The sequence below is a fragment of the Lithobates pipiens genome, unplaced genomic scaffold (assembly GCF_037356315.1).
Source record: "Lithobates pipiens isolate NorthernLeopardFrog02 unplaced genomic scaffold, aLitPip1_a1.2 Scaffold_19, whole genome shotgun sequence".
NCBI lineage: Eukaryota > Metazoa > Chordata > Amphibia > Anura > Ranidae > Lithobates > Lithobates pipiens.
Window position 1 is genome coordinate 497,212,049 of NW_027507764.1, and position 16,075 is coordinate 497,228,123.

Below are 16,075 nucleotides of genomic sequence, written 5' to 3' on the forward strand. Positions count from 1 at the left end.
TGAAACCTTTCGCAACACTTCTTTTTTTTTTTTTTTTTTTTTTTTTTTTACTCTCCCATGGAACTTTTGGTAAATGTAGTTTCAGGTTCCAGGGGAGCCCCCTGGATGAGAATATGGTGTCCTCTAATATTTGTGGACAGTGTAGAAGTGATCCATTGCATTGGATGTTAGTAAAGGGAGATACCCTGTTATTGATCACTGCTCAAGGAACCCTTAGCAACTTCAAGAGGAAGCCTGGTTTAGAAACACTGCTTTAATGTATTCACTTATTGTGTGATGAGGATTGATTTCACAAAAAAGTTAGTTGGAAAAGGGTTATTCGGCTTTTATCTGGCTGTGTGAACACTCTGTTCTGGATTCTCCCTGTTAAATATTATTAAACCTAAATAAATAGAAATGGCAGTTGCTTTCTGATCTATCTTTAAAGGTGCAGGATCTTGGCATACCTACTAAATCTCTGACCTGGAACCAGCATGCAGGACAGTTGCATACTAGCTCCAGGTCAATGACTCGCTGGGTTGTAAACATATTAACAATGGCAGCTCTCATTTTTCTGTCTTTACAAGTTTGAAGGTTGGTTGTATAGTCGTAGTGGTTCTCCACCTCATAACTCATTTTAAATCAACTTTTAAAGTGTTACTAAACCCTCAAAAGTAAAATGGGTCTGTATATGCAGTAAAGCATGCTTGTTAATCTCACTGTGGTTTCTAAGGGGTTAATCCTCTGCATTGCGTAAAAAGGCTCTTTGATCCTGTATGCACAGATCCTCTTCTCCATCCACTGTACTCAATATATTTCCTAAAAACCGAGCCAGGGGACAGTTTGCACATGCTTAACTTGGTGTGTATTGCTGGAGAGGAGTGTTTTTGTTTTGTTTTTATTTTCTTTCTTCTTGGGAGGTTGCATATGATCAGCACAGGACCATTCAGCACTGTCCACATAGAGGGTCAGGGGTCCTGCATCTGCACTGTCCTGCAGGACAGTCAGAGCAGAATGAAAACTCCTACAAGCTTTAACTAGACACTGATAGTAATCACAAGGCTGCTATATACTGCTAATGAGAGTATTTAGCAGTTTATATTTGCTAAAATAACTACCCAAAAGTTGTTTTTCAGATATAATTGATGTATACTGGGCTATAGGTTAACTCTTGGCTATTCAGGAAGCACAATGTCTCTGCTTCAGTTTCCAACTGTTTCTGATGACCTGCACCCTATGAATATGGTGTTTTAGAAACCCTTGTAATGGTCACAGCAAGTGTGCACCGAGGAACTTTATTGCATGGCTGCTTTTTTTTTTTTTTTTTTTTTTTTTTTTTTTTTTGTCCATGGAACTACTTGGGGTGTCCAATCAGATTTGCCTGAAAGCCTTTGTGAATGGCTCCTTTAGGATTTTTGAATGAGTAAAGTTCCAGTTTAATTTTTATTTTGGAAAACCCCAAAAAACAAAAACCCTTTTTTTTTTGCATCCCTCACATATCAGCATCACTGAGCTCTTGCTGTCTGCATGCACTCCAGAAATCGCTACAGGGGTTTTTTTTTTTGGATGGACTTTCTAGCGGTGACACATTGCAACATGCCCATGTAGTTGGTGTTGAAACATCTAATTGCAATTCCCCATGAAAAACCTGTGTGACTGGATTACTAGTCACACAGGGGCAGGATTAGGACAGATTTTCAGCAGCCTCTAAATGGAAGTGCCTGAACAAAGACCCTTTGTGGCAGGATCCAACTTTTTTTTTTTTTTTTAAAGAGCAGGTATTAAAAGCTAATTTTAAAGTAGAATGCTAGCATAAACCTAACTAGTCTTAAATTCCCCCTCCCAATACCTACACTAATAACGTGTGTGTGTGTGTGTGTGTGTGCGCGCGCGCTCATACTACACATACAATTTTTAGTCATTTTTAGCTGTTTCCAGCCCCATCTGGTCCCATGATCTATCTCTTCTGGGTCAGGCAACAGGTACAGGGGAGAGGAAGGAGTGCTGATAATGAATGGTCCATAGGAGCCTCTGGGTGACATGACCAGCCATTGTTGAGCACCCTCTCCTCTTCCCTGCAGCTGCTGCTAGCTGACACAGGGGAGCATGATCATATGACTGGACCAGAGCGGGCTGAAAATTGGAAAGTATATCCTTTTTTTTATTATTTTTTTAAAGGGTTCGTCTGCAAAGATGTTGTGGGGAGGGAGCATTTTTAAGGCTAGTTAGGTTTTATCCTGGAAGTTTACTTTTATTATTATTATTATTATAAAGTTTTATTGATTGTGTTTTACATACACTTTGTATGTAGGTAGAATGTTAGAATTTTTTTAATGGCCCCAAGTGCTGTACAAAGAGCAACAATGAAAATTCATTCTAGATTGGGATAGTAATAAAAATGGCTTCTGATTGGTTGCAGTTATTGCATTGCTTTCTGCATAGCCACAATTGCTGCTCTTGTAAAATTGTTTGACAGTTTAGCCTGTCTCCTTCCTTGTGTAATATTTCTTGATATCTTGCTGGCAAGCGCAGACATTTTTGGTTGGATAGCATTGTAGCAACTGTTAAGGAATGTGTTGACAGTGTATTAAATGGTAATAAGTAATGACAAATAACCTTGATATATTATGCAAGTGATATTCTCCTGGGAGTTCTTGATTGGCTTATGTGTTAATCCAAGTGTTTAAAGTTCCTCTTGAGGCTTTCCCCAGACCTCTTAGAAATTTTAACCAGACTCTTGTGCTAGACAAGCTTGTTGCTACTGTGCATGTGTGAGCTTGCTTCCTCATGCATGTCTTGTCTTGTAGCAGCGCTGGGTCATCTCAGTGGTGACATCTGAGCTCAGGCTGTGGACAGCCAGGAGAACCCCGGAGGACACAGCAGCCTCTTGTGTCCGATGTACAAATATCTTTAGGGTGGCAACCTGAAATCAGAAAACCAGATTAGATGGCCATCGGTGGCTCAAACAAAAGTGACAGGATGAAAAGCAACAGTTGTTCATGTTTGATTTATTTTTTGTTTATTTTAATAAGGGGGGGGGGGGGGGGGGGAGAGAGAGAGAGACACGTTTTACCATTTTACCATATTGGAGCTGAAGGTGTCTGGATGAGTTTTCCCCTCACGCCTCTTACATTTACATGGAATATCTGGACATGCCATTTTAAGTAGTCTTTGGACTTTAATTATCCGATGCTTGGACTACACTCTCGCATTTGCATTGCCAATCAAAAAGAGAAACTCCCTTTTAAACATTTTAAAGAGCAAGGATTCCTACTGAACCATTGGTTGCCTATAAAGGAGAACACAGCAGTAGATGACTGCCTGGATACTCAATTGGGTTGACATTCAAAATGAGCTCTACTGCAAACATTGGATTTTTTTCATAATGGGCTAGGGTGAAAGGGGCCTGTGGAGTAAGTTTAAATTGAAATATGTGGGCAGGGGTTACAGGTGCGGTGTTAAAGGTGCACAGCAATGGGGGAGGGAGGAGTGGCTTTGTGCGGACATAAGGTAAAAATAGATGTTCTTAAGACGTATGCAAAGTCTCTTTTGCCAAACTACCTGACAGCAATTTTTCTTAAACAGGGTTTTTTATTTTTTGCTTTTATCTAACAGGGTGACTACTGCTGATTGGAGAAAAGCACCAATATTTAACCCCTTCCTGCCAAGCGTACGTGGATATGCGTACTCGGCATTATACCGGGATGATGCCCGTGGCTGCAGGCATCATCCTGGTACCATTGTTTAGAGCGGGAGATCGGCTTTCCAAGGATAACTGATGCGGCTAAAAGCCACTAGGTTGTTATCCCGGAGGAGTGGGAGGGGACAGACCTGCGCCGTTCTTCCCGGGCCTCCCGCTGGTACCGGGGAGCCAATTGATGACCTGGCTCTTACGGAGGCTAGTGAGACTGGAACAAGGTCAGAAACGGCTTTGTTAAAGTCTCCTTGATGTAAACACGGAAGTGACGTCCTGACGTCACTTCTTGTTTACTCGGCTGCCAATGGCGCTGGATTAAAAATAAAAAAAACTACAGTATTCAGATACTGTTTTCAGTGATCTGAATACTTTGAAGTGCAAAGGAGGGATTAGGGGTCTTTTAGACCCCTGATCCCTCCATAAAGAGTACCTGTCCCCACCTATTACCGTCACAAGGGATGTTTTACATTCCTTGTAACAGCAATAAAAGTGATAAATTACATATTTTTTTAAAAACACAATTTAATCATATTTAATCATATATAAAATAAAAAAACATTTTTTTGCTTCAAACCGCCTCATCACTGCGAGCTTGTGCAGCAAAGAAAACTCATACGGAAGTCGCACCCACATATGTAAACAGTGTTTCAAATCACATGTGAGGTATCGCTGCGTTAGTCAGTCAGAGCGAGAGCAATAACTCTAGCCCTAGACCTCTGTAGCTCTAACCTGGTAACCGTAAAAAAATTTTTTTTTTAAAGCGTCGCCTATGGAGATTAAGTACCAAAGTTTGTCGCCATTCCACGAGTGCGTGCAATTCTAAAGCGTGACATGTTTGGAGGTCTATTTACTCGGTGTAACTTCATTTTTCACATTATACAAAAAAGGTACAACTATACGTTATTATATTATATTCGATTATATTATACTACACATTTTCTAGCAAAAAATAGAGTTTTTAACTTGTAAACGCCAAATGTCACAAATAGGCTTAGTCATGAAAGGGTTAAAAAGGCCCAAAATGCATCCCTGGGAGTTGCAGACCAGTTGGCCTAACATCAATAGTATGTAAAGTCTTGGAGTGGATAAGGGACTATATACAAGATTTTAGTAATGAGAATGGTATCATTAGCAGTAATCGGCATGGATTCGTGAAGAATCGTTCTTGCCAAACAATCTATTAACCTTCTATGAGCAGGTGAGTTGCCATCTAGATAAACGAAGGCCCGTAGACATGAATTATTTTATCCAGAGATATACTAGACTCTGGTACGGGCGCACCTGGAGTACGCTTTCCAGTTCTGGGCACCAGTCCTCAGGAAGCATTTCTGGGTAGGGGGAGCACACCCAGCTGTGCTGTGATTCATCGCAGATCAAATGCAAATATTCACCAGCATACCTCAGATCCTCAATTACGACCAAATCTTTAATGAATGGTCCCATCACAAAAGACAGTGCAAGGTTTCGGAGCTGTGCATGACCTATTTGTCAGCAATGAGCTTGATCACAGCACATGCCGATCAGTGGGTGCCTGCCAGTTGTTGACGATTGGCTCTGGGTCTCACTGAATACAGCTCTGTGAGTGTAAACAGCACAGAGCTGTGTCCAGTGACAGCAGGGGTTGGGGTGCTTAATATGCAAATTTTCCACAGTTTACTGTGGAAGTGACATTGTTTTAAAGATGTAAACTTTTGTGTGTACTGTATTATGCATCCTTGTTCTGCCTGTAGCTGAAATGCTGTTCTTCTTCTCTTGCAGTTCAATCAGACGGTAGGCAATGAGATCAACATTGGTGTCGGTACTTCATTCTGCCTGTGCACAGATGGACAGCTTCACATTAGACAAGTGCTTCATCCTGAAGCCTCTAAAAAGGTAATTTTTAAGTATTTTATTTCTGCAGAATATTAGAAATGGGCGTTTTTATCAATTTTCTAATCCATCCTGTGAGCACAATCTTTGAATGGAGGCTTCTCTGTGGTGGACCTCTACAGTGATGAATGTGTGCTGTTCATAAAGCATAATGGTGCCAATCTCCTGCTTGGTGGTATAGCCTTCACTTTCTCTGGTCTATAGCATGTACCTGCATAATCCAAGTCTACCTTTATTTATTTTGCTGACCGAAGTACTGCTTAACCCTAGGCAGGCCAGGGCAGTATTTATTAGAAGTTTTCATTTGTGGTTAGTATGGGGAAAGGGTGCTTTGGCCATTCTGATACTGAGGGTACAGTTGTCTTTCTATGAATAAAGTTCTTGACTATACAGGATCGAGTCTGTTATGTACTGATTGGTAAGCCAGAAAGAAGCCATGAGGAGCTATGAATAAATTCGGTCTTTGACAGGGAATGGTTCAATGAACTGGTGGTGTGTTTTTGTGTGATGCCCATTTGCTGCCTGGCTTCTGAGGTATCTCTATCGGTGGTGGTCATTTTGAACATAAGAGATCCTAAAGTTCAGCTCCACTGCTTCAAAAGGGTTTCACACAATAGCTTGTTTTCATGCTTTGAGGCACCTTGTGTTAAGTTCTTGCAGTATAACACCATGCACAATAAAGAGAAGTGTTAGTAAAAAGTCTCATTGTTGGTGTCTAACAGTAAAAGTAAATGTTGGTGGCTGCAGTCAAAACTACTAGTGTTGCTGTCAGTGGATGCACTGATAACCAACCCCCCCCCCCCCCCCCCCCCCAAAGACTGGTGTCAATGTCTGCGATGACCACCCACAGTATACTGGTGTCAGTGGCTGCAATGACTACACCTGACATTGTTCAACGTAGCCACGATGCTCCTGTGCCTCTTCCTTATTTGCCCCTCGTCCAATCACAGCATGTCTTTTCAAAGAATACAGGACATTTTCTGAACATAGGAGCTGCATGGCGTGTGATCGCTGCTTCAGCCCCGACTGTCAGTTTCACCATGGGAACTTTAGCAGCGACATCAATATTAGAGCCTTAATGTAAGTACTAAGGGAAGCAGCAGTGTGCAGTGGATCACATTTCATTTTAGGTACCTTACTGGTACCACACTTTGAACCAGGTACCGGTAACCCAATATACAGTAGTTTTGCAGGCTTTGCGGTATTGGTTTGTTTTTCATAATGGGAGACTTGGTATAACTATAAATACAGTATATTTTCATAGAGGTTGTTTGAAAACGCGCTTTGCAACATAGAGTCTCTAATTATAACCTCATTATAGAGGCACATTCCCAGGTGACATTAGCAGGCTGTGTGATCTCTGTTTATATATTTGACGCTCCTTTTCATATTGGTTACATGTAATCTTGCTTTAAGCTTATTTATGTTATAAATTGCATTACTTTACAGGAAGATGCTAAATCTCCCTTACTGAGAAAGGAAGAGAATTTGGCTGCATTTTAACCCTTCTCATCTGTATCCAAAACTGTTGAAAAATACGCTTGGCTATAAATTTAGATTTTTGTGCCCAGAGTGCTTTGGGATAATTTGGCTCCTTTGAGTTGGTCATGTGCCTTTCTTCTCATCCCTCCACTTCACTATTGGTGGATGAGACTGCCTATCACAGATATCTACCAATGGTAATTTCCAAAAGGGGCTTTGCAATCTTGCTGAGATTATGTGCAGTCACTGCTAGGTGTCATTAATAATAATAATAATAATAATAATAATAATAATATTTTTTTGGCAGTTTACATTAAAGCGGATCTTCGTTGAATCTGAGCATCAGAATTTAATTAATTTTTTAATTGCTTTGAAAAACACCCCCCTAGCATTTCTAGTTGTGGAAATCTTGATCAAGGGTAAATGATTCATGTAACATTTACTTCCTGGAATGCATTTAGGAGTGTGTGCTTAGCTGTGAAAGCCTCCTCCCTCGATTGTATGACTTAAAGTGGAGGGCCACCCTGAAAACAAAAAAATATAAAAAAAAAGAGAATCTTTTTTTTTTTACCAGAAATGCCTGTTGCTAGGCACTTTCTCCTAATCTTCCTCTTCCTCCTCCGCGGAGATCTTCTGTCTTCTCTCTTCGTCGCGGCGTCTTCTGGGTAATGGGTCGCGCTGTGTTCTGGGAACTGTGTGTTCCAGAACACAGCGCGTCCCATTCAGAAAGCGCTGCGGGACTCGCGCATGCGCAGTAGGAAACGGGCAGTGAAGCCATAAGGCTCCACTGCCTGTTTCCCTTAGAGGGAATGGCGGCGCCGGGACCTGAGAGCCGAGGGACGGGTCGGCATCGGGCGGCCGACATCGCGGGCACCCTGGACAGGTGAGTGTGTTAAGTCAGCAGCTGCAGTGTTTGCAGCTGCTGACTTTTTTTCTTTTTTTTTTTTTAAACGGACCTCCTCTTTGGCCTAGGCAAGAAACCAGGAGGTAACGGAAGCAATATAGGGAGGAAAAAGTAAAAAATTCTCTTATTTGCTAATTTTAGCAGCATTTGTGTGGATTGAGTGAAGTACTGCTTTGAACTGCACATGGGGTTTCTTACAGCGGCATATTGTCTTCCAGTATACAGTTTCAATCCAGTAATATCTGATGAAAATAATCAGCAGTTTTATATATAATCAAACATCTTGTTTATAACTTTGCTGTGCTGCCTACACTGGGTATAACAGTATTTTGGGCAAAAAAGGCACTAAAATGGTAGCTGAATGTGAATATTGGCCAAGAAGACCTCCATCAGGGGTTGGTCTCCATCCTCTCAAGTGAGACTTCAGTTCTAGTCAAGCTTGGTGTTCTAAGTCGGCTTGTGTTTCCTAATATATGGATATTCCAGAAGCGACAAGTCCCTGCCCTAATTCTAATTGTTCTCCCCATCTGTGACCTCTTTTGGTGGTACACCTGTACTTTTCTTCATAATATCAAAGCGTCACCCTTCATAGTGGCTATAGTTGGCTTGAAGAATCAAGTGCAGTGAATTCCCTACCAGGCTTCTGGGAGCTAAAGGAACTGTCAAGTGGTGCAAATTTGAAGCATCTACCAAAAATGTTGTTTTAGGTGGCCTGCTGCTTTTTCTTGTTTATAGTGGACCGTTGGTCACAGACAGATGTCTGCTCAACCTTTTAGGCTCTTTCACATGTCGCATACTCATCAGTGATGATCCGCCCTGTGGATATCCGCTTGCTCAGCGGGGATCGCTCCGTTGATCCCCACTGAGCATGGAGATGACAGGTCTGTCTCTGCCTACTGTGAGAGATCGGATGATGACTGACTGCAGAGTCCATTGTTGCCCGATCCGATGACGGAGGGAAAAGTAGTTTTTTTTTTTTTTCCTCTGTCGCACTTATTTTTGGATCGGAGCACGTCGGATGTCAGTGGACATGTCAACGCTGACATCCAACGCTCCATAGACCTCTATGGAGCATCTGTTCAGGTCCGCCTGAAAAACTGACAGGCGTCCCTGAACGGAGCGGTAGTGTGAAAGAGGCCTTATAGAACTGAGGTTGGTCATAAGCTCTGTAAACCTGGGCTCTGAATCTGTTACTGTGCAGGAGCATGATGAATGCGTAACAAAATCATTTATTGTAAAGGCTAAAGGAATAATCCATTGCGAACAAATCTGAGGAACTGGCATAGCCATTATATTCCAGCTGAGCTTTTGATAAATGTTTTTTTCCCTCCGACTTGCATCTACAGTGCCTTGAAAAAGTATTCATACCCCTTGAATTTTTAATTTAATTTAATTTTTTTCCATGTTACAACCAAAAACAAATGCATTTTATTGGGATTGTATGTGATAAACCAGGGCTCTCCAAGCTACGGCCCTCCAGTTATTCAGGAACTACAATTCCCATCATGCTTAGTCATGTCTGTGGATGTCAGTTTTACAATGCCTCATGGGATGTGTAGTTCTACAACAGCTGGGGGGCTGTAGTTTGGATATCCTGTAATAAACCAACACAAAGTGGCACATAATTATAAAGTGGAAGGAAAATGATGGTTTTCAATATTTCCTTTTTTTTTTTTTTTTTTTTTTACAATTATGTTAATAGTGTGGTGTGCATTTGTATTCAGCCCCTTTACTCTGATATCCCTAACTAAAATCTAAAAGTACCCCCAACAGGCCATGTTTGCAGGCTTTCCTTTATCTTTCACAGGTGCTTTAAATCGGTCAATGGCTTGGTATTTTGGGCAGCTATTTTATCTAAGATACATTTCCAAAACATGGCCTGTTACAAGTACTTGAGGACAGGGTTGAGAACCACTGTAGTGAACAAACCGCATCATGAAGGTCAAGGAACACACAAGGCAGGTCAGGAATCAAGTTGTGGAGAAGTTTTAAAGCGGGGTTGGGTTATAAAAATTATCCCAAGCTTTGAACATCTCACAGAGCATTGTTTTAATCAATCAGCCGACAATTTCAAAATTGGCACAACTGCAAACCTAGGAAGACATGGCTATCCGCCTAAGCTGACAGGCCCGGCAAGGAGAGCATTATTCCGAGAAGCAGACAAGAGGTCCATGGTAACTATGGAGGAGCTGCAGAGGTCCACAGCTCAGGTGGGAGAATCTGTTAACCGGACAACTATTAGTCGTGCTCTCCACAAATCTGGCCTTTTGTGGAAGAGTGGCAAGAGGAAAGCCATTGTTGAAGGCAAGCCATAAGAATTCCTGCTTGCAGTTTGCGAGAAGCCATGTGGGGGACACGGTAAATGTGGAAGAAGGTGCTCTAGTCAGATGAGACCAAAATTGAACCAATGCACCATCCCCACCATGAAACGTCAGAGTTGATGGGAAGATGGATGGAGGCAAATACAGGGCAATCCTAGCGGAAAACCTGTTAGTCTGCAAAAGACTTGACTACGACGGAGGTTCACCTTCCAGCAGCACAATGACTCTAAAAATACAGCCAGAGCTACAATAGAATGGTTTAGATCCAAGCATATTCATGTTTTAGAATGGCCTAGTCAAAGACCAGACCCAAATCCAATTGAGAATCTGGCAAAACTTAAATTGCTGTTCAGATGCTCTCCATCCAATATGACAGAGCTTAATCTATTTTTCAGAGCAGAATGGGCAAAAATGTCACCCTAGATGTACAAACCTGGTAGACACCCCCAAAATGACTTGCAGCTTATAATTTCTTCGAAAGGTGGTTCTACAAAGTATTAACACATTTTATTTGTAAAACTTTTTGAAAACGTTTTTTTTCCCAAAGGCATCTCTCAAGACAGCACTTGAGATGGTGACTCCTCCCACCGAACCACAGGAAACGCCCTCTTCCTCCAGATATAGGGGAGGCACCTCTGTTTTGTTTCCTCCGGCCTGGAGGGAGCATCTTTTGGGAGCCAGGATCTCTTGGGTGTTACTGAGAGACTGGGTCTCCTCCCCTCCTTTTTTTTTTTTTTTTTTTTTTTTCCTCTCTCCATTTGAGACCTTCAGTCCTACCCAGGCAGTTGGCAGCAGTAGTTTCTGGTTCCTCTTCCCCCTTGGTGCTCAGAGAGCTGGACCTGTTGCAATGTCCTGGGAGTGACAGCCGTGCATGCACTGCCCCTATTTCACGTGGGCCAATTGGAAGGTTGCACCGGAAGTGACAGAGCAGGTCAGCGCCAATGTCCTTTCTGGCGTGGACATGGGAAGGAGGCAGGACAGAAGCTGGTGCCCATTTCCGCTTCTGGTCCAGTGGCACTATGGGTGTCCGGAAGTGGCGTGTGAAGTCACACGTGGAACGCTGCACCACACCTGCTATGGAGGCTGTGGCGTCTGCAGCAGTGGGGATAGGCACTAGCAAGTCTCAGGTAGGAAGCAGCGGTTAAGTCTGCCTATTCCCTTACCTGTTTTCCATTCTCCCTCTCCTTTCCTTTTTTCCCCTAGCCGTGAAGAGCCTGTCTGGGCACCTTAAGGTTTACCTGTTTCTTCCTAGTGCACCTGTTGGGTGGTCCATAAAGCAGAGACTGGGTCTCACTAAGGTTCTCCTGGTTTTCTTTTCTTCCCTTTTTTTGTGTCTTCTCTCACACGCCAAGAGCTCGGCAAAAAAAGATGCCCTTCATGCAGGGCCAAAATGGGAGAAAATTGGAAGAAAGTCCTATGCGGTACTTGCATCAATTCTTTAGTCAAGTAGGAATTTGCTTCAGTTTGACTCCCCCCCCCCCCCCCCCCCCGTCAGGAATCTGCTGATCCCCATATTTCATGGTGTCAGTAGATTTAAAGGATGTATATTCCATTTTCACCCCAGTCCCAGAAGTATCTCAGGTTGGCAGTAAGGATGAAAGGCGTGATTCATCTACAATTCAGGGCCTTACCATTTGGTCTGTCATCCTCACCCTGGATTTTTACCACGTGATGGCGTAAGCTCCATCTCCGCTTCGTCTTCATGGAATCAGATTCCCTATTTAGATGACCTACTATTCTTTACCCCCTCAAGGGAAAATTTGCTTAACGATTTAAGCAAAGTACGCAACCATCTGGAATCTGTGATGGTTTCTAAACCTTCAGAAATCTTCCCTAAACCCGTCACATGAGATTTGCTTTCTGGGTTATCAAATCAATTCAGTAGATAAGAATTTTTTTTTTCCTCCGCCCAGAGAAAAAGGACTGGGTTCAGTGCACTGTTGATACTGCAGACCAACTAGCAGATAACGGTAAGGTCGGCAAGGTGTACTGACCTCAACAATTCCGGCTGTCCAGTGGACGAAACTACATTTCAGGTGTCTACAGACTTTCTCCTGAGGTTTTGGCATCCCTGGACAAGGAGGTGAACATTCCAACATTCCAACCTGGGTGAAGAGGTCACTATGATGGTGGAAGAGTCAAGAGATCCTATGGGGGGGGGGTCTAATTTGGGCCTTTCTAGTCGCAAGAAGACTGACAACTGATGCCAGCTCCTGGGGTTGGAGCGCCCACCTAGAGAAAAACTTTGCTCAGAGAAGTTGGTCCAAGAGGGAGGAGTTGAGGTCCTCAAACTGAAGAAGCCTGAAGACCACTTTATCTCCAGTAATATTTGCTCAAGATCTGTTTACACCATGTTCAAGTACTAAAGGACAATGCCACAGCTGTGGCTTATCTAAACAAAGGGGCACAAGGAGCAGGTCCTTACAAGCACTAGCAATGGAAATCCTTCAGTGGGCAGAAAAACACTTGCTGTCCCTGTTAGCAATCCACCTGAACAGGTCCTGAACAGCATGGCAGATTTCCTGAGCAGGTATCCCATTCAAGAAGCAGGGTAGTTGCTGAATTCAGAGGTCTTTGCAATGATTTCCAGAATGTGAAGACAACCAGAGGTGGACCAATTTGCCTCAAAGGAGAATGCTCAGGTTCCTCAGTTCTTTTCCCTAAACCATCTTGACGGATCACTAGGGAAAGACGCATTGTCATATCCATGGAGATTTCATGTTTGCTACGCTAAGCCAAAAGTTTCCCTAAATGGAATATGTCGGTAGTCTGCAATCCCTAGCAAAGAATCCATTTGAGCCTTTGGAACAAGCATCTCTCAAATGTCTCAACCTTTAAAGCTGTGTTTCTGATCGCTATTACTTCTGCATGCAGGATCAGTGAGCTAAATGCTCTATCAAGTAAGGAACCCTACTTGTCAGTATTTTAGGATAGTTTTACTGAGAACAGACCCAAAGTTCTTACCCAAGGTAGCTTCAATACATAATCGCTTACAAGAACTTGTGCTTCTAACCTTCTGTGCAAACCCATCTGGGGAGGAGAGGGTTTTTTTTTTTTTTTTTTTTTCCCAGATGTTGGATATCAAAAGGACTTTACGCTTAGGTCCTTAGTTTTTCTAGTGGTGTTTTTTTTTTTTTCTAGGCAACATAACAGATTCATTATTCTTCTTCTTAAAAGCTTCTAAAGGTTCTTTAGCCAGGTGGCTGAAATTATCAATTTTGGAGGCGCATTCGCATACAGGTTTGGCTCCGCCAGCGGGAATTTGTGCACACTTGACTAGAGCGCTTGTGGTCACTTGGGCAGAGAGCTGGTGGTAACGTGGTCAAGTTTCCACTACGTTTGTGCGAAAATTTACAGGCTATACCTCACTTCTGCCAGCGATCAGGCATTTGGCAGGAAGGTCCTGCAGGCTGTTGTCCCGCCTTAAGGGGGTAAGTCTCTGTTATCCTCTCAGGTGCTGTCCTGAAAGACTCCTTGGAAAAATTCACGTTGGACTTAATGGTAACTTGTTTTCCAGAAGTCTTTCAGGACAGCAATGACCCACCCTATAGGTTTGATGTACTATGCTGTGACTAATGTATATGTGTGTGTTCCAGCCGGAGGTTCTCTTCTACAACTGAGGTGTGGTAGGGAGGTGCCTCCCCTTTTAAAGATCTGGAGGAAAAGGATGTTTCCTGTGGTTCAGTGGGAGGCGTTATTATCTCTCAGGTCCTGTCCTGAAAGACTTCTGGAAAATTCAAGTTGGACTTACCAGTAACTTATCATTTTTCCTTCCACTTCATGTTGTGTTGTCTGTCGCATACAACCAAAAACATAAGTATTTTATTGGGATTTTAACATGACAAAATGAGGAAAATTTCAAGGGACATGAATATTTTTTTTTCAAGGCACGCTAAGTCGGTTTGCAGATGCTCTTTTAGTTTGCCTAATTCAGCATTTTTTTTCCATTTGCTGTTGTTTGGTTACATGAAACCAGTTTTAATACCCTGAAATATCAGCTCTTCCTCCAGGCCATGTCACTGCAGTGAAAGCAACTCTGTATCTTCCTCTGATCTTTGTCTCCCTTAGCATACCCCTCAGGTCCTTTTCATAGATAATAAATTCTAAGACCTCCTGGAAATGTCCATGTTACAGTTCATGTCTGAACAGACCTATAATGTTGAGCTTCTACATTCCTTGCAGGGCTATTTAGCTTGTCTAAAGACAGACGTTTAGGCTTCGTGTGCACCTGCAACTTTTATTAACAGTTAAGTAATAAACCTTCGTAAACCATGTTCGTAAACTTATTAAGAAGGCAATGTAATTGAGCAATTTGCTAATATCAAAGTGGTGGTTTTGCAATTTGTGCTAATTTTGCAAGTCCTTTTCCTTATTTCTTTATAGACCTATGCATAGTTCCCACCTGTCCCTGATTTCGAGGGACTGTGCGTGATTTGGAACAAAGTCCCTTTGTCTTCCTAATTTGTCCCTTATTGTGGTCTGATCCGTATAGTTGTATATAAACTATTTTGCACTTTTTTTTTTTTTTTTTTTTTTTTTTTTTTTTTTCTTTCAAAAGGTGATTCCCAGTGCTAAACCTTTCATCCAATATCTAAATTTCAGAAGCCAGTACAAAACTAATAGTAGTGGTAAAAAGGCACTAAATCTTACCTCCCGCAAGATTGACCCCTAGAATGTGGTCACTTGTAAAGTCAAAACTGGGCAACAAATTGACAGCTTTAAAAAAAGGTTTGAGAATTTGAATTGAAATAAAGGAGGAAACCTATAGTAATATCTGTCGAAAGGAATCGTCAGATTTTTCCACCAATTTTGATTGGGGCAATCTCAATCCATAGTGAATGGAAATTGCCTGTTTGCATTGTAATTTTTAACAAAATAGAATCCAAAGTTAAAATGCGTTATCAAATTGCTAAATGTTTGGCCAACTTCAGTAATTTCATAACCAAAGATCACATTGACTAGCTCTTGACCATTATATTACAACTGCTTGGAGCCATAATAAGCAGTGATTTGGGTATGGCCACATTTAGGGTATATTATATTATTATTTTATTTTTCACAGCAGGGTTCCAGTGAGTCCGTTTGCTGTTTTAAGTCCAAATTTTTTGTTTGCATTTGGACCAGAAGATGCCCAGGACTCCTGTGCAATTTACGCCGGAGCTGTTGTGGCGATGTGTGAAACTGCTCCATAGAGAGCCATTCACAATCTCCTGACATACGAATTGATGTGGGAAATTTGCATCCATTTCACACTAGTATCAACCCGGCCTTTTTGTTTGGCTCAAATGTTATCTTGGGTATGATGCTAATGGCTCTGCACTAAGACCCCTTTCACACTGGGGCATTTTTCAGGTGCTTTAGCGTGTAAAAAAAAAAAAAAAAGCCCATGTAAAATACCTGAAAGAAGCCTCATCTGCAATCCCAATGTGAAAGCTCAAGTGCTTTCACACTGAGACCCCTTTCACACTATGGTGTTTTTCAGGTGCTTTAGCATTAAAATAAGCACCTGAAAGAAGCCTCAACTGCAATCCCAATGTGAAAGCCCGAGTGCTTTAGGGTCTAAACGCCTGAAAAACGCCCCAGTGTGAAAGGGGTCTAAAAGGTTGCTTTATATCAAAAGGATAGAAGTTCTCCTGGTGTCTGTATCCTTCAGTGCCACCATCTTGTCTGCCATTGGTAGCCCGCCCAATGTCTCTTCCCATTTTAAAACCATACCAGATCTCATGATTATGAAAATCTGGCACTTATTTATTTATTTTCTCCTACAGGTTGCAGAGCCAAATATCCTATTTAGCTCCTAGGGAGACACATGCTCTTCCATTG

The 16,075-nt window shown here is 42.2% G+C and overlaps 1 protein-coding gene across 7 annotated transcripts in view; it reads left to right on the forward strand.

The window, feature by feature from the left end:
- Positions 1–16,075, forward strand: part of ESRP1 (epithelial splicing regulatory protein 1) — a 104,010-nt gene that overhangs the window by 14,394 nt on the left and 73,541 nt on the right. For all 7 annotated transcript variants that reach the window (XM_077493046.1, XM_077493045.1, XM_077493048.1 and 4 more), the window contains exon 3: positions 5,435–5,548. In XM_077493046.1, the coding sequence (XP_077349172.1) occupies positions 5,435–5,548 (114 nt within the window). The remainder of the gene's footprint in view (positions 1–5,434; positions 5,549–16,075) is intronic.